This window comes from Ovis aries, chromosome 3 (assembly GCF_016772045.2).
Source record: "Ovis aries strain OAR_USU_Benz2616 breed Rambouillet chromosome 3, ARS-UI_Ramb_v3.0, whole genome shotgun sequence".
Classification (NCBI taxonomy): domain Eukaryota; kingdom Metazoa; phylum Chordata; class Mammalia; order Artiodactyla; family Bovidae; genus Ovis; species Ovis aries.
The window spans coordinates 11,150,770-11,177,246 of record NC_056056.1 but is presented as its reverse complement, the minus strand read 5'-3'; the positions used below and the strand labels follow the sequence as shown (position 1 = coordinate 11,177,246).

Genomic DNA, 26,477 nt, shown 5'->3' with positions numbered 1-26,477 from the left:
AATACACTGACTAGGTTTCTCATAGCTTTCCTTCCAAGGAGCAAGTATCTTTTAATTTCATGGCTGCAGTCACTATCCTCAGTGATTCTGGAGCCCAAGAAAATAAAACCTGTCACTGCTTCCACTTTTTCCTTCTACTTGCCATGAAGTGATGGGACTGGATGCCATGATCTTAGTTTTTTGAATGTTGAGTTTCAAGTCAGCTTTTTCACTCTCTTCTTTCAAATTCATCAAGAGGCTCTTTCATTTCTCTTCACTTTCTGCCACTAGAGCGGTATCATCTGCAAGTCTGAGGTTGTTATTTCTCCCAGCAATCTTGATTCCAACTAGGGATCATTCTCCATGATGTACTTTTCACAGAAGTTAAATAAGCAGAGTGACAATATATAGCCTTGTCATACTCCTTTCCCAATTATGAACCAGTCAGCTGTTCTATGTCTGGTTCTGTTGCTTCCTGCCAACAGGTAAGCTGGTCTGGTACTGCCATCTCTTTAAGAAGAGTTTGTTATGGTCCACACAGTCAAAGACTTGAGCATGGTCAATGAAGCAGACATTTTTCTAGAACTCCCTTGCTTTCCCCATGATCCAACGAATGTTGGCAGCTTGATCTCTAGTTCCTCTAAGTTTTCTAAATCCAGCTTGACAATCTGGAATTTCTCAGTTCACGCACTGCTGAAGCCTAGCTTGCAGGATTCTGAGCAGAACCTTGCTAGCGTGTGAAATGAGGGCAACTGTACAGTAGTTTAAACATCCTTTGGCACTGCCCTTCTTTGAGATTGGAATGCAAACTAACCTTTTCCAGACCTGTGGCCACTGCTGAATTTTCCAAATTTGCTGACATACTGAGTGCAGGACTTTAAAGCACTCTTTTTTAAGATCTGAAATAGCTCAGCTGCAATTCCATCACCTCCACTAGGATTGTTTGTAACTTCAGTTCAGTCGCTCAGTCGTGTCCAACTCTTTGCGACCCCATGAATCACAGTACACCAGGCCTCCCTGTCCATCACCAACTCCCGGAGTTCACTCAGATTCATGTCCATCGAGTCAGTGATGCCTTCCAGCCATCTCATCCTCTGTCGTTCCCTTCTCCTCCTGCCCCCAATCCCTCCCAGCATCACAGTCTTTTCTAATGAGTCAACTCTTCTCATGAGGTGGTCAAAGTACTGGGGTTTCAGCTTTAGCATCATTCCTTCCAAAAGAAATCCCAGGGCTGATCTCCTTCAGAATGGACTGGTTGGATCTCCTTGCAGTCCAAGGGACTCTCAAAAGTCTTCTCCAACACCACACTTCAAAAGCATCAATTCTTCGGCTCTCAGCTTTCTTCACAGTCCAACTCTCACATCCATAAATGACTACTGGAAAAACCATAGCCTTGACTAGATGGACCTTTGTTGGCAAAGTAATGTCTCTGCTTTTGAATATACTATCTAGACTGGTCATAACTTTTCCTCCAAGGAGTAAGTGTCTTTTAATTTCATGGCTGCAGTCATCATCTGCAGTGATTCTGGAGCCCCAAAAAATAAAGTCTGACACTGTTTCCCATCTATTTCCCATGAAGTGATGGGACTGGATGCCATGATCTTCATTTTCTGAATGCTGAGCTTTAAGCCAACTTTTTCACTCTCCTCTTTCACTTTCATCAAGAGGCTTTTTAGTTCCTCCTCACTTTCTGCCCTAAGAGTGGTGTCACCTGCATATCTGAGGTTACTGATATTTCTCCTGGCAATCTTGATTCCACCTTGTGTTTCTTCCAGTCCAGCGTTTCTCATGATGTACTCTGTACATAAGTTAACTTACTCCCATATAATCTGCTTTATTCACTCAGCTATACAATATAGACAGCCTTCCAAAACAATCTTATTATACTGCATTCATTCTTTTAAATGACTATGTAGTACGCCTTAGTAGGAATACCTTGGTTATTATTGTTCAAATATATATTCTCTATTATTTTATTTATTATTTTTGGTTGTGCTAGGTCTTTGTTGCTGAATTTTTGTGCAAGGGTTCTTCTCTAGCTGTGGCAAGTGGGGACTACTCTCTGTCACAGTACTTGAGCTTCTCATTGATGTGGCTTCTCTTATTGCGGAGCATAGGCTCAGTAGCTGTGGCGCACGGCTTAGCTGTCCCACAGCATGTGGGATCTTCTCGGATCAGGGATCAAACCTGAGTCTCCTGCATTGGCAGGCAGGTTCTCTACCACTGAGCTACCAGGGAAGCCGCAAATATATTTAAATATTCTCTTTTGGCCAAAACTATAAGGTCCATTCATTCTGAATATTGCAAGCCACATTCTTCAAGTTAAGAGAAAAAAAAACAAGTGAGATGGGAGATTCACATTTCTCTTAACAAAAATTGAAATGTACTATCAACTCTGAATCCTTTAAAATGAGATGAGATGAGCCACTAAATCTTTCATGATAATGACAGGAAAACAAGCACTTTGGTCATGAATAATTCATTATACACTTAAGTCTGAGATTCTCATGGTAGTGGTGGTGGTCAAATAAAATAAGGCAGTAGGAGAAGAGGCTTGTCAGCTCAGCCTTCTGAAATTTTCCCCCCTATGGGTAGGAAGTAAGGAGAAATGCAAATGTATTGAGACAAGAACTAAAAAGAAAAATCAAAGCCAAAAGAAACTAGAAAAATTTCAGGAAAAATATGAGGTTCAGGCCAATGTTTCCTAAAACTGGCTATATATCAGAATCATCTATAGTTTCTTTTAAAAATGCAAATTCCTAAGTTCTACTCCAGATCAGAAGTAGGGTCCTATAATCCGTATTTTATTATAACACGTTCACCAGGTATTTTGCCCCATGGAAAGCTGGTGTGAAGCAAAGCCAAGCCCACCAACTTAACATCAGCTTCCAACCACCACACTTCATGTCATCCACTTTTCAACTATTGCCCAAACTTCTATGCTGCCAGGTGATACCCTCTGAGTACAGGAAAGGTATACTTATGTTGCTATTGAGTATCTCTTTTCAGAGTAAATACAACTTTGCACCATGTTGTGGCAACCAAACACATTAAATTGTGTCTGATATTTTATACAAATAGATACATTTATGAGCTCTCAAAAACTAAAACCTACCTAAAAAACCTAATGAATGAACAAAGTTAAATTCAGATTTAGCAGTCCTTCCCATGATGCCTTCATAGAAATCAAAGTTTTCTTTCTTTCATACTGATGGTCACATAAGAGGTAATTCACATACTGCTGTTTTTCAGGATGCCATGCATTTTATAGGCATTTACTTTCATCAATTATTTCCAAAGTTTCTGAAAATGTTAGAAGGTCTGACGTGTTCTTTGAAAAATGTACAACTAAACAAGCATGCTATTTATTTACCCAGAAAATCAATTGTCTTTACATATGCCAATGAAAAAATTGCATATTTTAGTCACTAAAATCCTCTATTAGTTTTTATTGGATAAAACCAAGTGCTTCAGGAAGGGAGGGGCTTCCCAGGCGGCACTAGAAGTAAAGAACCCATCTGCCAATGCAGGAGACATGGGTTCAATCCTTGGGCCGGGAAGATCCCCTAGAGAAGGGCATGACAACTCACTCCACTATCCTTGCCTAGAGAATCCCAAGGAAAGAGAAGCCTGGCAGGCTGCAGTCCACAAGATCATGAAGAGACTGAGCACACACACACATAATCATTATTAAAGGTTATTTAAGGTGTTTTATTTTTGTTCAGATTCACTGAACTTTATCATCACTAGAAAAGGTATACAATGTAACAAGTAAGGCTTTAGAATGGTTTAACTACCAGCTCTGATACTTCCTTGCTATGTAACACTGGACAAATCATAACCTCTCTGAGCCTCAGATTTCTCCCCTATATAGCTTTCAAAGTTCAGGATGCCCCTTCAGTGGGTTTTGAAGTGAATTTAGTGGCTTATAAATAACATTTTCAGGTTTAAAAAAGATTAGATGACTACATGTAATAAGGGACAAGTATCTTCTGGTTCAAGATGGTGGAGTAGAAGGACCTGCGATCATCTCCTCCTGCAACAGCACCAAAAGAGCAACACAAAGAGCTGGACACAACTGAGCACACCCACACACAGGAAGAAAGACAATTATGTGAGTCTGAGGGTGTTTCCTGAAGATGAGACTTGTAAGTAAATATCTGCAACAGAGAAAACATGCAGCATATATAGGGGACAAGAGGACAATAGTTCAGAGACTATGTTAAGGTGTCATGAAGAGCAGCACTGAAAAAATAAAAGGATAAATTATAGACAGCCTTGCGAGCCAGGCAGAAAAGTTTAAAACTGGTGCTATAGGGAGCCACTTTAAGTGTTGAGCTGTGAAAGGCAATAATGAAAGCATGACTTTGGGAAGATTCACTAAGCAGATGAAGTAGGAGAAAGGGAAAAGACTCTGAAAGAGACAAGAAGAAATAGAAATCTGTTGCACAAAAGAGCTAAGCTGAAAGTGAAGCAGCAGAAATAGAATGAAAAGGATATCTCAAAAAGGCATTTAAGCTGTTGGTTTAGGTTGCTTTTTGTTTTTCAAATAGGAATGGTTTTTTTTGTCCTACAGAGTCACTGAAAATTCTACAGGAGAGAGAAAACTAAGGTCCACCAGTTGGTCCCCTCAATCATTCTACTCAGTGTAATATCTTTCCAGACGTCTCTGAGAGATTTAAAATACATGTATTTCTGTTTAGAGAAAATATCACAAGTTATATATAATTCTCCGTAACCTTCTTTCACTTAAAATGATATGGCTATCTTTCCAGTTCAAAGGACATGAGTCACCTTCCAAGGAACTGGCTCAAACAGAAAAAATCATGAGGAGCCAAGGATGATGCCAAACTTTCTAGACTATAATAGGAACCTGGAGTACACTAAGAAATGAGCAACTTCAGACTAGAAGGAAGAGGAGTTCATTTTTTGAACAGAGGATTCAAATTTGTGATTTACAAGCATGGAGTTGAGAGTAAATGAGCCAAGCACAGAAAGAAAAACATAGGTAACAAATTTTTATTGGACATCTACCATGTACCTGGACTGCAAGAGAAGCCTGGAGACACAAAGGGAACAAAAGTACAGAGTGAAAGTGGCAAACCACGGTCTAATGAACAGATCTTTCCAATGGTGAAAAGTTCTGCAAATGATAAAAACAAAGTACTATGGGAGCAAATAAGAGACCAAGTCAGCCTTAGGGGTTAGAAAGGTCTAGAAAGTGACCTCAAGGAAATGATGTGTAAGTTAAGACTTGAAGGATAAGTATAACTACCTGGGTGAAATATAATTACCTGTACGGTGACCATTCCAAGCAGAGGGAATAGGTGGCACAGGTTCAGGAGCATAGGAGCATAGTGCTTTCAAGAAACAGAAAGTGTGGCTGATGCACACAGAAGAGGTCCTGAGACAAGGTTGGAGAAGAAGGCAGGAACTTTGAAAAGTTAGCAATATTCTTATAGAGTAGAATTTTAGAGTGACAGTCACGGATGAAAATAGATTTCTGGAAAGGAGTGGTGAAGTCCTTAGGATAAATGAGAGGGAAAACTTCAGCTCCATTACTTATCAACTATGTGAACCTGAATAAGTCACTTACCCTCTTTAAATATGTCATCTTTAAACAGGGGTCAGATTCCCAGATGGCACTAGTGGTAAAGAACCTGCCTGCCAATACAGGAGATGTAAGAGACACGGGTTCAATCCTTGGGTTGGGACGATCCCCTGGAGGAGGGTATGGCAACCCACTCCAGTGTTCTTGCCTGGAGAATCCCATGGACCGAGGATCCTGGCAGGCTACAGTCCATAGGTCACAAAGAGTCTGACACGACTGAAGTGACTTAGCACACATGCATGTAAACATGAGGTATGGTAATAGTATTTACTTCAAAGGGCTACTTGAGGAATAAGAATACATATGAAACATTTCACACAGAGCCTACCACAACAGAATGCTAACATCTTGTGTATGTATGTGTGTGTCTGTGTGTGTGTGTTCGTACTTGTGTGTATATGTGCCAAGTGTGCACTGGTCGATGGGAAGTAAACAGCTAGAAGGAAAAGGGATAACGGTTGAAACCTCTTAGGCTGTAGAATAAAGGTGATTTTTACGTTTATTATTTATAACTCATCTATGCCTTCGAAGTGTTTAACAACAAATATGCAATATTTCAATAATTAATAAAATTTACTTGAATGTCTTTTTTTAAAAAGCACAGATTTCTTTTAGATGCAAGATCTACCTACGTTTGGATGAAAAGCATATGGAAGAATCCACAGTGGGAAAGGAAGAAAAGACGGACTATTTTTATTAAGAAAGAGTACCTGCAGAAAGCGCAGCTGCAGGGTTAGTAGAATGTAAAGGGCACCGGGTCCATGGCTTAAGTGGTCACCTTGGAGGGCAGACACATCAGCTTCAGAGAATGAAAATGACAAAGCACATTCCAGCCTGCTTCTGTATTCCTCCCCAACTGAGGCTGTATCTCAATAGGATCTAACTGGACCTGGTGATCTCAAATCTTGAAAGGGGCCTGTCTTGGAATAAACACTCAATAAATGGATGCCAAATGAGTTCCTTTATGACTTATGGCACAATTAACATTTATAACTTAGGAAGCTCCCTGAAGTAAGCACAGGGTACCTTCAAGCATCTGTGCCACGAACTACAGTTTCAACACAGGTATAATTTTAGTATCCACCAGATATCAGCAAGATTATACTTGCTATAGAACCTCTGAATTTACACTATAGCCCAACTTTCCTCCTACTCTTCAGACTAAGTAAACCTACTGAAAAATACATGCAATCAGTCAAAATCACACACCCCTTTTTCTTCTCTTCCCAGTACAGTGGGTCCTCCATATCTAAGATATGGAAGACCAACCATACTACACCATTTTCTAGAAGGGACTGGAACATCTTCAGATTCTAGTGTTCAGGGAGGGTCCTGGAATCAACTCCCTGTGGATACTGAGGGACGACATTAAAGAGTTGAGGCAAAACAGTACAGTTAAAAAAGAAACAGATGGTTTGGGATCGTGTGGAGACAGAAACTCTGCTTTTATCCCAACTCCCCCACGGTTCTGTGCTCTTGGACAAGTGAATCGCATCTTAAGCCGTACTTACGACTTGTACCTACAGAGACTAAAGACACCTCTCCTACCTTCACAGGATTGCTGCGAGGCCTCAGAGGGAACACAGCGGGAAACGTGCTGCAAACAGCACAGAGCAGTACTGCCCAATGCATCTGGTTGTTGATGGCTCTACCCCATGAGTTATCCCTACTTGCAGCAGATAAGATTCCCTCACTCCCCAAACTCTCACGTACTTGTTAATCAGAAGCACATATTTGCAAGTTGTCTAGCTGAGGTTATTAACCTGTAACTCGGGTCTGAACGCAGGCATTTTTCTGTGTCTTAAGTGTCACCAGCCTAGACAGTCCATCAGAGCCACACTCTATGTTTGCATGCTCAGTCATGTCTGATTCCTTGTGATCCCATAGATTGTAGCCTGCCTAGCTCCTTTGTCCATGGGATTTTCCAGGCAAGAATACTGGAGTAGGTTGCCATCCCCTTCTCCAGGGGATCTTCCCTACCCAGAGATCAAATTGCATCTTCTGCACTGGCAGGTGGATTTACCACTGTGCCACCTGGGAAGCCTCTCTTATTTACTTAGATCTTTTAAACCTCCCACAGAAATATTTTAGTTTTTAGTGTACATATTTTATACTTCTTTTGTTAATTTTAATCTTAAGTATTTTATTCTTTTGATGTAATCATGAATGGAATTATTTTCACTTTCATTTTTTAGATTGTTGATAGTTATGAAAATACAACAGATTCTGGTATATTGATCTGGTATCCTATAACCTTGCTAAACTAAATTAACTCTATTTGTTTTGGGGCTTTTTTTTGTGAATTAAGGATTAAACATAGGATTATGTCATCTATGAACAAAAACAATTTTAATCCTTTCCAATTTAGATGCATTCCTCCCTAACCCTCACCTTACTGCACTAGCTAGAATCTCCAGCGAATGATGAAAAGAGGTAGTAAGAGCACATTGTTACCTACCTTATTCCCAATCTTACGGGAAAGACGTTTGTATTTCACCAATTAAGTATTATTAGCTTTAGGCTCTTCATAGATGTCCCTAGTGAAGCTGTGGAAGCTGCCTTCTACTCCCAGTTTGTTGGGAGATTTTATCATGAATGAGTATTGAATTTTGCCAAATGTTTTTCCTGTGTCTACTAAGATGATCAGTTAGGGCTTTTTAACCTTCACTTTATCCGAATTATTTTATGTCCCAGGATACTCTTAGAAACAGCTCCATGTGTACTTGAAAACAATGTATATTCTGCAAGGCATATTCAATAAACATGACCTATGGAAAGTTGGCTGATTACTTCTCAATTTGTTATAAGCCTATGGTCGTGGTGGTTGTTGATAGTTTTATTCAGCTTTATAGTTGCTTTTCTTGGGGACAAGCTTCGTTCACCTTTTCACTCACTTATGACAGAAATGAATCTCTTCCTATGTTTTCACAAATCTCACAAATAATAAAACCCTAATCTTGATGAAGCCAGTTAGCTTGAAATCAAGTCTATTTTCCTGGAATTAGACCCAAGCGCCATAACAAACTGCTCAAATATAACTCAATCCCAAAATACACTTGGGAGGAAAAACTTCCTGAGGAAGACAGAGGAGGAAAGTCACTCTGGACTACTGGAATGGTTTTCAAATTCCAAAGGCAACAATACAGAAACTTGAATACCAAAGACATATCTTCAGTTCCCACTTTGAAAAGCTGTACCTGTGGGAGTACCATCTATGTGTATATACGATCTGAACCAGCCCCAGAGCCAATCATGGCTAAGGCAAGAGAGCCTGGACAGCCTCAGATCTTATCAGCAGGTAGGTACCAAATAGGTGTTATGCAATGAGTTACACTGAGGGCTACAACCAGCGCTGGCCACTGCAATTAAGTCCATCATATTTACACTCCCAGCCAAAAATAGGGTGGTTTGAAAGTATCTTTTCTACTTGCCAAACTTCAAGCACCACCTAATGCCTGGGCTTTCACTGCAGTTCCCAGATCCCCATCCTCTCTCACCCCAGGGCTACCAAATTCCTAATAAACTATGCCCCTGAATTTGCCCTCTGTTTGCACTGTCCCTCAAATATTAATACCAGATTTAATGGGGAGTTTCTACAATCTCCATGCTACCTGTTTCCTGACTGAAGCTATCGTATCAGAAATTTCACCTGCTCTATTAATATTTTCCTTACAATGTACCAGCAATTTCTGCTGAATAGTCAGTGGCCAAAGTCGGATACCTGGACTCAAAGCTGGGTTTAATCTCTTTCCTGAGTATTTAAGATATGAACACAAATGTCAGCCTGTGTTGAGCACGGGTGCTAGAAAGACAAAAGACAAGTCAGGGCAGAGAAGGGGCAGCCATTTTTCATCATGGACACAGAAGCAAAGAGTTATCAGTCTGAAGGAGAAGAGAAATGTGAAACAGAAGTACCAGAGAAAGAGAAATAAGCCTCCACAAGAGATATTTGAAAAGAATCCTGGTCTTGCTCCTTCATGAAATCCAATTGAATGCTCCCTCCTTTGTCTCCAAGAGAAACCCTGTATTTTCCACCAATATCCTCATTTTAAACTAGCTTAAGAAGAGTGTCTTTCTTGCAATTTAACTACTCAAGTCAACACCCCTAGTTTTCCTCCCTTCTACCAGTCTATATTTCCCAGACACCAACAATTATTTACACATATGTTGGTGTGTTACTTCGCCATAATACAGCTTCTTGTATTCAACTCATGTTTTTCTGACTCTACCAAGTTTCTTTACAACCCCCTAAGCTGAGATCATATTCTCTAAGCTCTAAAGTTTTCTTTGGTTATGATGAAAAGGGCAATGAAAGGCAGTGTGGTCTTAACGTTTTAGTCTTAGCTTCTCATCTGGGAACTACCATCTACTACATAAGGTTGTGATGGAAATTATATAAGGTGAGAATAAAGTGCTTAGTACAGAATCTGGCATATAGCGAGCCCCACTAAAGGAGCTCTTTTCTGCAAAACCTTGACTGCACTTGTGCACACTGAACAATAGGTAAAAGTCACGTCACTAATAATGAGGATCTAAATGGCACCGAGTATATCAAGAATACTAATTGAGAGTGACTGCTGCTGGGCAGCCTTCTTTTCACAGGACCACACTATGTTGCTAACTTGTGCGCAGCCGATCAGCCCCCATCAGCATCTATTTCTTCCAGGCTTCCTTCCAGTCCCACTGTATTTTTGAAGCTTTTCAAATTACCCTGCTATCTTTCACCTGGATTTGTAGGATCATTTCCACTAATTTACAAATGGTGCTTATGAGGCTTGTTTTTTTAGTGGTATTTTTTACCCAAGGTATTTCAAAAGAGAAAACAAAGGCCAGAAGTTGAAACTAACTGGTCAGACTTAACTAATAAAGCTTAAGAGAATGTGATATATTTTGGTGAGAGATTAAGAGTCAAAATTATCATGACTATTAGGAAACAGGGATTAAAGCATTTTAAGTTTTTGTGTAATAAAACCTCTCACACAGAGAAAAAGACAGAGAAACAAAGGGATAGAGACAGAGACTAAATTTCACAATTAAGATTATTCTGATGAAAATGATGTTTAGAGCTTAGCTTTTACTGCATCTTAGTTATGTTGAAAAATTCCTGAACAACAGAGATACTAAATAATGCAGACACCAAAAAGAATCAACAAAAATCTCAGCACAAAATAATTTCATAAAGGATTTAACTGCCTTCTCAATTACAAAGGTCTACTCCATCCAACATACAGAAAAACAATTCCTAGAAGAATCAGTTGTTGTTACTCATGTAACAAATAATTCTGTCAATAGGACTGATCACATAAGTAGTAATTCTATCAACAGTATTAGAGCTACTATTATAAACATCTGCATACACATAGTGAAGACCCACATAACAGATTTTGCGTAAAGTCATAGAAGACACACATTTTTTAAAATTTCACACCTAGCGCCAAAGGCTATAGCACCGAGGCCTCTTCTTGCTAGCCTGTGGCTGTTTTCTACCTTCTCCTCTTCCTTCTCAATCTTGTAGGCCCATGATTCTCAAGGTATGAATTTAAAGAATCCTCTTGGTATATTAATCCAACTTTCATCCATTTTATGAGTGACTGACATCCCATTTATTTCTACTTATGAATAAAGGCTATCAGTAACTTGTTAATGGACTGTCAACAAAACCTGGTGTTTATAAACTAAAAGTAACAAGAGATTCTTTAACATTCTGCTAATAAGCCTGGATGCCACAAAATGGGTGACAATGTTTCAAAGCTCCTACTGCAAACACAAACATAAAATCACTTGGAAATCTTACAGTTCTCTGAACCCCATTATCACTGTTAAGGGAATGTGGTAGTTTCCAATTACTGTTATTCTAACTTTTCAATCTTCATTACAGTTCATTCAGCATCCTCATTTTCAAATTAGGTCAATACATGTTGTGTATGCTAGGTAGTACATCAACTGTATCCTTTACAATTTTCTAGTACTATTAGACTTTGACATGTATATGCCATTTCAAATATGAACCATATCTCAACTAATGCACACTTACCATCTTCCCTCCAAATTTATTTGTATGTAATAGTTCATTGTCAACGAATTATTTTCAACTGGAAAGCAGGAATAGAAAGGTTAAGTAGATAATGGGGTCCTGCCTAAGTCAGCTGTGTTCATAAGCTAACTAAGTCACTGAGGTCAAAAATGTTGGCATCATCGTCATTATCAAGCAAGCTACAATAGGTCAAATTGTTTTCAGCCTAGTTGTCCTCTCAAATCTCTTCTCAACTACTTCAGGGAGAATTAGAAACTCATTCCACCTGTTACCTTTAATTTTCACAGCCTGATAATTCTACCTATGGGCTTCTCAGAATCTTAAATCCCTTTAAGTGACCTTGTTCTTTCACTACTACCTTAAACAAATCCTTGTCCAGGAAAATTTCTGTTCTCCCAATTTCCATTTTTATAAAGAAAACCCACACCTTCAACTATAACATTCAGAAAGTCTTTTCATACCCTAAGAAAGATGTCTTAGACACAAGGGATGGCAGGGTACTAATAACACCTCTTCTTGCAGCCTCCAAGGAAGTAAATTGTCAGCTCTTGCATAAAGAAGCACATCCTTCTTACTCTGACTCCCCAAACTCAGATCCCTTTGCGTTAATAGTCAGCTCTATCACATTCCTCTTCCTCTCCCAATATTGGGGGGAAAAAAAAAAGCAACTGTAGTTATTGAATAAGCTAACATTTTGCAGTTTTAGAGGCAATGGAAGTCAGGCAGCAGAATGGATTCCCATGATACTAATTAAAGAGTTTCCACTCCAATTAGTTTCTTGGAATAAGCTAAAGGATCATTCCTTCTCTCAATCTTGAGGACTAGTAGTATTACTTTAAAGAAAATCTTGGTTTTCTGTTCCGTTTAACTACCAGTTCTACAAGCATTGTTTTCCATTTTTCAGTCTCATTCCTTGCTCTTGGCTCTTCAGTTAGGACCTGTTGCCACCTAGTGGACAAAGTGGGAATAAATGCCAATATATTATGCCAGGTTCTCACCACTGGGCTTCCAGAAGAGACCACTAGGTGGAGACTTGAAATCTGAAGAGTGCCTACACCAAAACCAGTTGGTTTAAGCCTACACAAAAAACTAGTATAAATTCACACAAATAAAAGCGACTGTGTTCAAAACAATGAGTTAAATAAAGATAAAAAAATGAGAACACATCATGACCATAAGAGGCTTATCCCAGTACTGCAAGGCTGGCTGAGTTTTCGAAATTCATATATGAACAGTCTAAATATATATGAACAGTCTAAATAACTAAACAGATGCAGAAGTAGTATTTGAAAAATTTGACACCATTTGTGCTAAAAACCTTTTGAGAACTAGGAATACAAAGGAACTTCCTCAAGCTTATAAAGGGCATCTCAAAAAATGTGTAACTTCCAGATTTCAAAACTTACTATAAAGCTACTGTACTCAAAACAATGTGGGATAAAGACAGACACATAGACAAAAGAAACAGAATAGAAAGCCCTGAAATAAGCTCTCACATATATGATCAATGACTTTTAACAAGGTTGCCAAGACCATTCAATGAGGAAAGGACAATCTTTTCAGCAGTGATGGAACAAGCGAGTATCTACATGCAAAAGAATGACTATGAACATTACCATATTATACAAAAATCAACTCAAAACAGAACGAAGACCAAAATGTATAAAACTTTTAGAGGAAAACAAACGGGAAAAGATTCCTGGCATTGGACTGGGCAATGATTTCTTGGCTATGACACAGACAACAGAAGAAAAAATAAGTAAACTGTACATCAAAATTTAAATCTTCTTTATATGAAAGGACACAATCAACAGTGAAAAGCCAATCCATAAATTGGAAGAAAAATATCTGCAAATAATATACTTGATAAGGAATAATCCATAATATTTAAAGAACTTGTGGAACTAAAACAACAAAATAACAAATGCAATCAAAACCACAATGAGATACTCACACCCATAAGGTATGTGTGATACTATCAAAAACACAAAAAATAGGAGGATGCAGAAAAATTAGAACCTGTGGCACTTTACATGGTAGAGCCACTATAGAAAAAAGCAATATGGTGCTTCCTAAAAAAAGTAAAAATAGAATTATAATAAGATCTTTTAGGCTATATACCTAAAAGAACTGAAAATATGGACTTGAGCTATTTGTACACTCAATATTCATAGCAGCATTATTCATAATACTCCCGATAGGTAGAAGGTATAAGCAACCCAAGGATCCATCAACAGATGTATGGATAGACAAATGCGGTATATAACGAACAATGGAAGATCAGTCAGTCTTAAAAAGGAAGGAAATTCTGACATGCTACAACATGGATCAACCATGAAAATAGTATGCTAAGTAAAGAACTCAGGCACAAAAGGACAAATACAGTATGACTCCACTTATATGGGATACCGAGATTAGCCAAATTCACAGAGACAGAAAGTAGAACGGTGGATGCCAGGGTCTGGAGAATGGGGAAATACTGTTAATAGTTACAGGTTCATTTCTGCATTTCCAGGACTTCCCTGGTGGCTCAGATGGTAAAGCGTCTGTCTACAATGCAGGAGACCTGGGTTCGAGCCCTGGGTTGGGAAGATCCCCTGGAGAAGGAAATGGCAATCCACTCCACTACTGTTGCCTGGAAAATCCCATGGACAGAGTATCCTGGTACGCTACAGTCTATGGGTCACAAAGAGTTGGACATGACTGAGCAACTTCACTTCATTTCTGCAAGATAAAAAGAGACCTGTGTATGGATGGTGGTGATGATGGTTGCATAACACTATGAGTGTAGAAATGACTCTAAACTGTACATTTAAAAAACAGTTGACAGAAAACAACAAAATTCTGTAAAGCAATTCTCCTTCAATAAAAAAGAAAAAAAATGGTTAATAAATGTTTTGGTCTGTATGTTTCACCACAATTAAAAAAAAAAAAAACACTATAGCTAACATCATATGTGATAGTGAAACACTGAACTCTTTTCCTCAAAGATCAAAAACAAGACAAGAAGGTCATCCCCAACATTTCTATCTACTATTGGACTGCAAATCTTAGCCAGTGCTATAAGGTAAGAAAAATAAAAGTCATAAACATCAAAAAAGAAGTAAAACTGTCTTTATTCATAGTCACACACATAAAAAGTCTCAAAGAATTTATTTTTAAAGTTATTAGAAGTAGTAAACAAATTTAACAATGTTGTATGATACAATCTCAATATACAAAAATCAATTGCACTTCTATACACTAGCAACACACAAATGGAAAATAAAATTTTTAAATAATATGATTTACTACAGCATTAAAAAAAATAATACTCAGGGGTAAGTTTAAAGAAAGAGGTATAAGATCTCAACGCTAATCTTTTAAAACATCACTAAGAAAAAATAAAGTTCTGAATAAGTGGGAAAATATACTGAATTAATAGACTAGAAGGTTCAATTCTAAAATAACAAGTCTCTCCAAACTGATAAGATCAGTGAAATCCAAAATCTCAGCAGGCTTTGTTTAAAAAAAAATTTTTTTTTGATAAGCTGATTCTAAAATGTATAAGGAAATTAAAACAAAACCCTGGAATAGCTAAAACAGCTAAAATATCTCTGAAAAGGAAGAATGGAGTTGCAGAATTTTAAGATTTACTATACAACTATAGCATTCAAAATATTGTGGTATTATAAATAGATTACTGAAGAAAGTAAGAGTCTACAAATAGATCATACATAAGAAGATCAAATTATTTTTCAGCAAGCATATAAAAAACTCAATGGGAAAGTCTTATCAACAAAAAGTGCTGTAACATAAATATTCATATAAAAAGACTCTGATTCCTATCTTACACCATACCAAAAAAAACCCACCTACTTTTAATAAAGCTAAAACCATAAAGTTTCTAGTAGAAAGCAGGATAATACCTCAGAAACCTCAGGTTAGGCCAAGATGTCTTAGGGAGGATACAGAAGGCATTAATAATAAAAGAAAAAAATTAATAAATAGAACTTCATAAAAATGTATAACTTTTATTAATCAAAAGTCATGTTTAATAAAATAAAAGAGAAAGCCACAGATTGGGAGAAAAATTCCCAACATATATACTTGATGAAAGACTTGTATCATAATAAAAAATATCCACAATTCAATAACAGTACAAAGAACATGATTTCTGAAATTATCAAAAGATTTTAAATAGAAATTTCTAAAAAGGAAACACGAACGGCCAATAAGGGTGTGAAAAAGTGACCAACATAGTCATAAGGGAAATGCAAATTAAAAACACATCATTTTTGCTCACTAGAATAATTAAAATTTAAAAGTTTACAACACCAAACACCTACAAGGATGTGGAACTATTAGAACTCATACTAATGGAATTGCAAAATGCATACACAATTTGGAAAACTGACAAGTTCATAAACGTTTAACACAAAGCTACTATCAGACTCAACAATTCCTAGATATGTTTAAGAGAAATAAAAATATATCCACAAAAACCATGTACAAGAATATTCACAGCTGCTTTATTCCTAGTAGGCTGGACCCAGAAGGAGACTAGGTATCAACAGATGAACAGATCAACTATGATATAAACAATGGACTACTACTCATCAATAAAGAGAATTAGTAACACTTGAGACAACATGGATGAGTCTAAAACATTATGCTGAAAAACACTAGAACAAACTAATCTATCATGACAGAAGTCAGAAGTTACTGCTTCTTGGGGGCAAAATCGTATGATCAACTGAAAAAAGCCTAAAGGAATTTTCTGAAGGGATGGCAGTGCTCTACATCTAGATGGAATATAAATTTCAAGGGTACATACATTTGTGAAAACTTCTTGAATCTTATACTTAATATTTCACTGTAAATATATCATTCCACTATTTTAAAAATATAAAAAGGACATTGGCTTTGGACTCACAGAGGCTTCAGTTTTGCCACTTAACTGCTGTGTGATCTTGGCAAAGTGTTAAACTGTCAGTTTCCTTATCTATAAAATGGGGAGAACCAAAGTTGAGAACAGCTTCACAGAGTTGAAAGAAAAAGGAGACAAAGTTTTAAAACCATAAGCATATAGTAAATGCTCACTAAATATTAGCCTAAAAAGTTAGAAACATCATATATTTCAGCAGTGAAGAAACATTCAAGAACAGCTGGAGCAGCTAAATGCTGGGCAATTCACTTGTATTATCTGACTTATTTTTAAAAAATAACCCCTAACAGGGATTATTACTGTTTTATGGATGAAGAAACTGAACTTCACAGGTTGCCTATGATCACCTAGCAAGAACTGGCAAAAGCCAAGATGCAAACTCTCATATTTCTTCCACTACACCACGTCCATTAGGTTCACTTTTAGCAACATAACCCTGCAACCTCCAGAGCAGCACAATTCATATGAGCAGCTTACTTAAGGCTCCCTACATTCTTGACAGTAGGATAAAAAGTAGGCCAATTCTGATGCCATGATTAGTGAATGAAGGCAAGGCTGAAAGCAGAAGCCTGAAAATGCTGCTCTAAGCTTTTACCCTGTTCCTGAGCTTCAAGACAGTTTCTGATACTTGAGGATACTAATCCTCATTCCTTAAAGTAATTTCAAGATAAGAGAATTCTGAATGTAAAATCTGTGATCTAAATGGGAAACTGTAGCCTGGGTGGCTCAATTTGGCAGAATAGCCTTAGAAACTTGGCAGCTGAAATGAGAGCCAGTAGATTTTTTAAAAATCTGTACCTCATTTCTTAACATAAGAACCTCATTAAAAAAAAAAGAAATTAAGGTCAATTCCCTGGTGATCCAATGCTTAGGACTCCACACTTTCACTGCCAAGGGCCAGGGTTTGGTTCTTGAACTGAGAACTAAGATCCTGTAAAATATGGTGCAGCCAATAAAAAAATTAAAACACAGTAATAGTGAATATTACTCTGTGATACCATTTGCCCAAAGACATCACTGTTAACAGTTCAGTGTATCTTCTTCCAGACTAAAATTTACCTTCTCCTTAACGATTCTACAGTATTTCACTACATGGATAACTACAATCCATGTAACAAGTCCCCTATTAAATTTCTGAGCTATTCCTTTTTTTTTTTGCTATTATAAATGCTGAAAAGAATATCTGTGAATATACATTTTGCACACCTGTCATTTTTTATAGGATAAATACCCAGATGGGTTAACTGCTAAATCTGCAAATTTGAATTTAAAAAGTTTAAATTTTAAACTGCTAAATCTGTGAGAATAAACTCAAACATTTTTAGTGTTGACAGATATTATTAGATTATACTCATAAACTTCTTTCTCATTTGCGCACATCTTCATCTGCACTGACAATTATTTTTTAATGCAGGAATTGCAAACTCACATGCTTACAGAAGACTAGAAGGAAACGTTAAGTATATCAAAGAGGTCATGCAGGTTTGAGACAAACCTGAGCACATGCTCATTTAAAGAGGCAGCCAACAGATCCCATGTAGAAATCTGGGCCTACAGTTGAACCATCCAATTTATCAAGAAGGCCAGAAATCCAAATTTTCACAAAAATCTTGCAGGTTTTAAATGTTGACAACTAATATGTTTTTATTTAAACATCCAATTAGTCAAACAAAATAGCTCTATAGGCCAGATTACATTTAGCTCATGGAATTTCATGCTAAGGTGAAAACGATATAACATTTTCACTTTGAATCTTATTATTCATGAACTTTATCCTTCCCTATGTTTACCAACAGAGGGTATACCTATTAAAATTTAATTTTGGTTCATATTGTCAGCACCTTTTAAAGAAAGATGCTTCTTTTCTTCTTCCAGATTCACATCTACAACAAATACTGGACCAAAAAAAAACAAAAAACAAAAACAAAACGAAGAAATGTAACTTCAGGTACAGAAGCTAAGAGTCATCTTAACTGATCTCTGTGCCCAGAAAACACTTATGAGGACTGGTTTGGGATTCAATTGCTATACTCTCCTCAACATAGAGGACCACAAGATTTTTAGAGAAAATACCAATTTGTAAACCTCTGTATAACTCTGAAAAGGAGGATTTAATAATCCAAGGTTTGTCTCCACTACCTAACACATTTGCCTAACACAAAAAATTTTCTCTTTGGTGAGACATCAAAAAAGAAAGAAAAGAATTCCCACACATTCCCTTTGTTATCATATACTGAATTTAAACAGTCATCTTCCGCTTTTTTTTAATTAAAACAACAGGTTTATAGAAATCTTTCTCTGCTCTCAAAATATTACTGCAATACTGCTCCCACAGAAATAATTTCAGCAACCTATCGAATTTCAGAGTTTTTTCTCATTCCTTCTTAGTCATCTATTACAAATCTCCAGACCCAGATGTTCAAGCATTCCCTGAACCCACCAAAGATAATAGCAGAGATCCATGACTCTTCAAGGGCCCAAAAACAGCCTTTGAATGCAACTATCTTTTCATCAACTGTAAACAAGTCCTAAACTGTTGGCTCCATAGGGAGTCCCTACCAAGTCAGTATAAACTCTGAAATAGGGGCAGAGGTCAAGGGGATGAGCGCTCAGCCTAAACCCTGGCTCTCATCCCACCCCCATCCTGTTCAAAAGAATCCTTATCAGCAAGGAACTCCTCAGCAAAAGGCCACATTCAGGAGACCTGATCTTGCAGTGACCTAGCAGATTTTGCTGAAGCTTTGGAAGCCAAGGCTCTTGGAACTGTTATGAATGTGAAATACCAATATTACAACCAGAATGTTCTGAAGGAAAGGTGACACAAAAAGGGAAACCAAGGCAGATTTGTGAACTTATCTTCATTTGTTTCAGGAAAGAACCCATTTGACAATAAATGGTGCAAATAATCCTGAACTACAGAAGAAATCTCTTTGGGAACCTATTCCATAGAAAATTACTTTACTTTACATCCAAAATAATTCTAATATATGCAAAAGAGCCCAAATGACACTTAGAAAATAGTCTTTATTCTGGACACAAAAGGCCCCATTATATGTTATAAATCATTATATTGCCTTAAACTCTTCCATTAACATCTGAGACTTGTCATAGTCAAGAGAGCCAGAAACAGGATAGAAGATTCATCAAAACAGCAGCTCTGAAGTCCCAGATATTTCTCCACTGTGTACACTGGAGTGAGTCATTTAACCTCTCCAGGCCTCAGCACTCTGGTCTGTAAGATAGGAACAGTATCTTTTCAATAGGTTTCATGAGTGCTTATTGAAAAATGCACATGAAGCATTAAGTGTGTAACAAATATTAGCCATTATTACTATTATTATCATTATTTTTATTTTTATGGAGTAAAAGCCACATATCATGTTTTGTGTCTGTCATTCCTGATTAAATCAGAGTCCCTTGACGGCAGGAACTGAGTCTTAGCTTGGCACACACATCAAAGGGAAAAAGAGAAGTGAGAAGGGAAAGAAACAATGAGGTAGGTATTACAAAGTCAAACTTAAATTTAGGTAATTTTAAATGCTATAACCAACCCTTCTCACTCCCACTGAACATGTTCAGAGTACCTAGTACATAAGGAACACCCAGTAAATGTTCGTTTTCTTTGATCTCTAACACCCAGCCTTAAGTTCATTATCTGCAGACCACACTTGGGCTCATATGAACTGTTTTCTCAAATCAAAAATTGTAATATACAGTTTGACAACTAGGAATAGACTGATAGGACACAACACGGAATGTTGGAATTTTGGAATGAACCTAGTCCAAAATTGGGTATTCTAGCTGAGATGTACATTTCTCTCTTATAGCCTGAAGAATCAACAAAAAGTCTCCTTGGGATCCCAAAACACTTGACAGATGAACGTGAAGCCAGAGCAAACTAGTAGTATTAAGTTGTTTCACTCTGAAGCTGTGTTTTAAATTGCCTGTTCCTCCCACATCACTCATGAATCTCTGCCTGGTGGGAATCTATCAGTATGGCAAGAGAGTGCAAACATTAATTTAACTCTCAAGTCTCTTCTAAAATGCTCATTTACCCAGGTATTTAATCAGTAATGGGGAGGTGTAGGTGTGTGTGTGTGTGTGTGCGTGTGCGTGTGCGTGTGTGTATTAAAGTTTGTGTCAGGAAGAATCCCAACTATGCAGTCCTTTTACAATGGTAATGGTAGATTTTCAATGATACAAATTTCTTCCTCAGCATGCCCTCTATAAGACCTTGCTACTGACCAAACAGCAAGTGCACAATCTGAGTTATTTATTTTGAATAAACAGAGGGTTAACTTCTTTAGTTTCCTAAGAGGTTAAATAAATGGGCTGGCAGATGGTCATCTGGGTTACCTGCTGCTGTTGGAGGAAGGGGTCCAAACACCCAAACAGTCAACCAGATGGTAAAGAACAGCCTTGGCCAGCAATACATAAGCTCTGCTCCTTGGAGGAAACTACTTACTTGAAGTAGTAACTTACACCTGCTAACATCTGGAATGATTTATCTTTGTGTCATTAAGAAACACAGGCTAGTTTAATTGAATAAAGTGATTACAACAGCCGGTAGTACAGAGAGACTGAGACTTTCAACATTATGCTACACAGAAAAACATCTACTCGAAAGCCTTTGACTGTGTGGGTCACAACGAACTGTAGAAACACTTAAAGAGATGGGAATACCAGACCATCGTACCTGTCTCCTGAGAAATCTGTATGTCGGTCAAGAAGCAACAGTTAGAACCAGACATGGAACAATGGACTGGTTCAAAATTGGGAAAAGAGTAAGACAAGGTTATATATTGTCACTCAGTTCATTTAACTTCTATGCAGAGGACACCATGAGAAATGCTGGGCTGGATGAAATCACAAGCTGAAATCAAAACTACAGAGAGAAATAATCAACCTCAGATATACAGAAAACGAAGAGGAACTAAAGAGCCTTTGATGAGGCTGAAAGAGGAGAGTGAAAAGCTGGCTTGAAACTCAACACTCAAAAAACTGAGATCATGGCATCCGATTCCATCACTTCATAGCAAATAGAAGGGGAAAAACAGCAGCAGTGTAAGATTTTATTTTCTTGGGCTCCAAAAACACTGCCAGTGGTGACTGCAGCCATGAAACTGAATGACACGTTCTCCTTGGAAGGAAAGCTATGACAAACCTAGACAGCATACTAAAAAGCAGAGACATCACTTTGCTGACAAAGGTCTGTGTAGCCAAAGCTATGGTCTTCCCAGCAGTCATGTACAGATGTGAGAGTTGGACCACAAAGACTGAGCACTGAAGAACCGATGCTTTTGAACTGCAATTCTGGAGAAGACTCTTAAGAGTCCCTTGAGCTGCAAGGAGATCAAAGCAGTCAATCCTAAAGGAAATCAACCCTGAATATTCATATCTGAAGCTGAAGCTCCAATACTGTGGCCACCTAATGCAAAGAGCGAATTCACTGGAAAAGATCCTGATGCTGGGAAAGACTGAAGACAAAAGGAGAAGAGGGTAACAGAGGAGGAGATGGTCAGATAGCATCACTGACTCATGGACATGAATTTAAGCAAACTCTAGGAGATAGTAAAGAACAGGGGAGTCTGGTATGCTACAGTCCATAGGGTCACAGTCAGACACGACTTAGTAACTGAACAGCAAAAACAACAGTGTTTATCATTTACCAAGCGTTATTCCAAATGCCTGTTATTACTTCATTTAATCTTCACAACAGCCTTGTCAAGTAGAAGTACTTCTTCATTGTCCCCATACAATAGAAGAGAGTACTGAGGCACAGAGAGGTTAAATAATTTAGCCAAGATTACAGAACTCAAGCAATCTTGAGCCAGAGTCCATGCTCTTAATTCGGAAGAATTCTGGCTTATATTAAATAAAAACCTAAGGGCTCACTTAAAATGCAGACAAAAAATTTACGTAAAATTATATGCATTGTGGTATTACTTATAATGAAGAAAAAACTGTAAACAACTGAAATGTCCAACAGTAGGAAAATGGTTAAATAAACCACGGTAAATCTTGCCATTAAAAAGATTTATGAAAAATTTTTCATGACTTGGACATTCCCAATGTAATGCTGAGTGGGGGAGCAATAAACAGTAGACAAAATTGTATATATGATTTCTAACCACATAAAAAGTTCAGACACAAACTGGAAGGACATATTCTCAAATAAGAAACAATGGTTATTTCCAGGCGGTGGAATTAGGGGTGTTTGTATTTTTCTTTTAGTGTTTTCCACAATTAACATGCACTATCCTACCAACAGTTTAAATAAAGGCAATTTCTGTCTTTTAATCAAGCTACAAGAAAATCCTCAAGCAGATGGTATAAACAGCTAAAAAGCTACTAATCTGTCTAAACTTCAAGTTGTTACTTTCCTTGGGATAAAACCCTTTGGACACCAAACCACCACAGTCAGCACATACCAAAAAGAATGCTCACCTTCAACTACAGAAACTGAATTAAAATATCAGTATTTTCAATTTTGGTCAATATCCATTCTCCAATTATTTATAGGATTATTTTATAAGAAGAGGAATGGATTTAACTATTCAAAGGCCAAAAATCAAGGAATGGATTTGCTGAAATGTAATAAAGGACAAAGTCTGACTAGGGAAGAAGAACAGCTGTTGCTAATCCAACTATTTACCCTTTGACCCTCTATCTGGCCAATAACTGAACAGTATCAATTGTTTTCCTGTATTATGTGCTGTTTACAATCCCTGAGAGGCATGAAAGGAATTAATAATTTAGCCTAGAAAGCTGACAGCCTTTATTGGGGAGCCTCTTGTCTGTGGGACAGAAATCAGAGCAAGTAGCTGTCCTGAAGTCATAGGTCCCTTTACTGTTCCTGTTTTATAGCCTAATTGGCCCCCAAACATAAATCAATTATTTCTCCTGTTTTAAGCAACAATGACTTCTATTCTCTAACTTCCCTTGTATCAAGTCAGTCGTTGTTCTCTTGAGTTTTACAACTACACAGTAAACATGATGGCTGAGACTGAGAAAAAAAAACTCGGGGAGCAGGGCAGACTGGGGTTATTTGGAAACAGAAGCAGAGAAAGGTTATGCTGTTTTGAACTTCTCTTGACCTTTGACTGCCCTTGTCCCTAGCTTATGCTAATAGGCAGGGTACAGAGATGCTTCTTGTAGAAATGAACTTAGCCTGAACCTGTGCCGTAACATTGGACTCCAGGAAGCCCAGGAATCATAGGAAGGCGGCCAGAGTGTGAACAGCCGCCCATATTCTAAGCATGGCTACCCATCTGCTCTACCACTGAAAAGGGAGGCGGGGGCCATATGAATTGGACAAAATTGGTTTTCCTCATCCAGTTCCAATACATACCACATGTCCCAAACTTGCTGTCTACAACCACTGACAAGCAAAATGGGAAATCAGCAACAATGGTATTTCTTGGTCCAAAATAAGCAAGAATGAGCAGGCCTTCCCTATCAGGAATTTGAGGAGTAAGGGAGACACTGGAGCCTCTAAATTCCAAAGATTCATCACAAAGAAAACCCTACTGTCCTCCATCTAATGCACAAGTCATGAGGTATTAACATAGGAGACTTTACTCCTTCCCAATCAGAAGCCATAGAATTTGTAATATCAACAACCATAATCAACTTAATACACGTGTATAGCCCATTTCATTTCTTGAGGTTTCCTATTATTCGGTAGGACTGAGCATGCTCATTTGAACCCCAAGATTGATTCAGACAGGATGATAAACTTCTGTTTCTGCCTACTCATTATTATAGTGTCAGATCTTTATGTATTTCAAAGAGACAGACCAAAAACACTAGTAAATTCACAAAAATAACATGGGGACTACTGAAAATATTGGCCACATAAGCTAAGTATAATTTTTTTTAAAAAATGATTTTTTTAGGAAACTCTCATTCCATACTGACATATATTAATAAAATTATGATTCAGTATCTGCTCATTCTCATGGAATGGAGAGATCTATAAAGCACAATATCTAGACAGGGATTCTATGCAGAAATGTTAAATGAGTTAGAATTACTTGGGTCAGCAGGAAGAAAAATCCAAAAATAATCTTCCTAAGAATATCAAGTACCTTTCCTAGAAGATTGGCATGAATATTTTTAATTGCTACTAAATGAATAATAAATTTGGGTCCCGTATGCTTAAAAAACTGTATTTTAAAATAATTTCAGACTAGGAAAGGTTTTCTGATAGACTGTTAACAAATGACAGTGGGACTTAGATTGATTTATTTTTGTATCCCTGGAGCCTAGAACTGGGCCTGAGCAGAAAACATTCAATATTAAATTGAGTTCTCAATTATCTGGCTTGTTTTATGTGTAGTTCTATCTCAAAGATCACAAGGCATGTCAGTATCCTTCCTAGTGTTCGAAAATTCTTCTAAGTGGGGCTTCCCACTGGTGGTCCAGAGGCTGGGAGTCTGCCTGCCAATGCAGGGGACACAAGCTCACTTCCTGGTCCAGGAAGATCCCACGTGCCACAGAGCAACTAGGCCCAGTGCCACAACTGCTGAGCCTGAGGGTTACAACTACTGAAGCCTGCATACCTACAGCCCATGCTCTCCAACAAAAGAAGCCACTGCAATGAGAAGCCCATTTATTCCAACTAGAGGGTAGCCCATTTGCCACAACTAGAGAAAGCCCATGTGCCACAAGGAAGACCCAGAGCAGCCAAGAATGACAAATTCTAAAAAGTGCTTCTAAGAAAGGCCCATGACTCAAGAATTTACTTTTTCCTCCTCCTAAATGACAGCTATTCATAAAAGAAAGACAAAGTGAAAACAGTGTGTTCCCTCATAGGTACTGGGATGTGAGGTAGGAAGGTGGGGTAAACCAAACCTATAATATCTTACAAAGTAATATCCAGTATTACCTACAAAGCTGATTCAGAACTTTATGACTTCTAGAAAGAAAAACCTATTTCCTTAATGTTTGATAACCATTATGAGACTTACTTTTGTTTTGCAATAAGTAACTATTAGTTGAACAAACATGAATTTTATACTATTAAGGTGTGTGAGGGAAATACGAGAAGGTCCACAGCTGTTAGTCAGGATGGTGAGAAGGTGAACTTTATCGCTTACCTCAACAACAGAATGGTAACAAATAACCAGCCTCATAACCCTAAAATATACAAGAACTAGAAAAAATAACTCTAGATCATTTAATAGAGTTTCAATCTAAAGTATCATTTGACCTTTTAATATTACAGCAAAATCATATGTGTATACACTGAATATTCCCATGTCCACAACCCAGAATGGTGTCTGTGACATTATGAGAGCACTATAAACACAGATGAAAAGCATCATTTAATTAATATTTTGGAATGGTCATTCTCGTACCTTAAACTTAAGAATGTAGATGAAGATGCTTAGAAATTAAACTGTGGTAGGAAGGTTATGATCTATAAATATCTAAACCTTTACCTAATCCTTCTTTGAAAGAAATGTCAAAATTAGTCAATACTTTTAAAACGTGGTTGTGGGTATATGCTTGTATGTATACATAAATGAAAGCACAATTTTTGTCAGTGGTAGCTTCATGGGATGATGGAAAACAAGACTAGCATTAAACAGAAATTTTCAGCAAAAAATTTTCTATTAAATGGCTAGAGTCTGACCACCAAAAAGTATTAGGAAAAATAAAATAAAATATAAGTAGAAAAAAGAATGTCCTCCCCATAATCATAAAGTGAAATAAAATCTGTGAATAGGCCTATAAATGACACCTTAAGTTATACATTTAAAAGTACACACACATACGCTTTTCTTACCCATTAACACTAGAACATTTAGAACTTACTAGTGCTTGAGTTGAGCTCTGCCAATTCGTCCTGACAAAAGCCTGAAGAGAAAAAAATAGGAAAAAAGATTATAATTCATGAATTACTCCAAGGTACCTCCAAA

At 37.5% G+C, this 26,477-nt stretch overlaps 1 protein-coding gene and 1 long non-coding RNA gene across 7 annotated transcripts in view; one reads left to right on the top strand and one right to left on the bottom strand.

Moving 5' to 3' along the window:
- The window catches only part of LOC105611269 (uncharacterized), a 47,562-nt gene extending 39,195 nt beyond the window's left edge, over nucleotides 1-8,367 (top strand). Inside the window, exon 3 of the long non-coding RNA XR_003588618.3 lies at nucleotides 6,190-8,367. This is a non-coding gene — a long non-coding RNA (uncharacterized LOC105611269). The remainder of the gene's footprint in view (nucleotides 1-6,189) is intronic.
- The window catches only part of NR6A1 (nuclear receptor subfamily 6 group A member 1), a 218,063-nt gene that overhangs the window by 158,174 nt on the left and 33,412 nt on the right, over nucleotides 1-26,477 (bottom strand). For all 6 annotated transcript variants that reach the window (XM_042245711.1, XM_060413797.1, XM_042245712.1 and 3 more), the window contains exon 2: nucleotides 26,374-26,415. In XM_042245711.1, coding sequence (XP_042101645.1) covers nucleotides 26,374-26,415 — 42 coding nt within the window. The remainder of the gene's footprint in view (nucleotides 1-26,373; nucleotides 26,416-26,477) is intronic.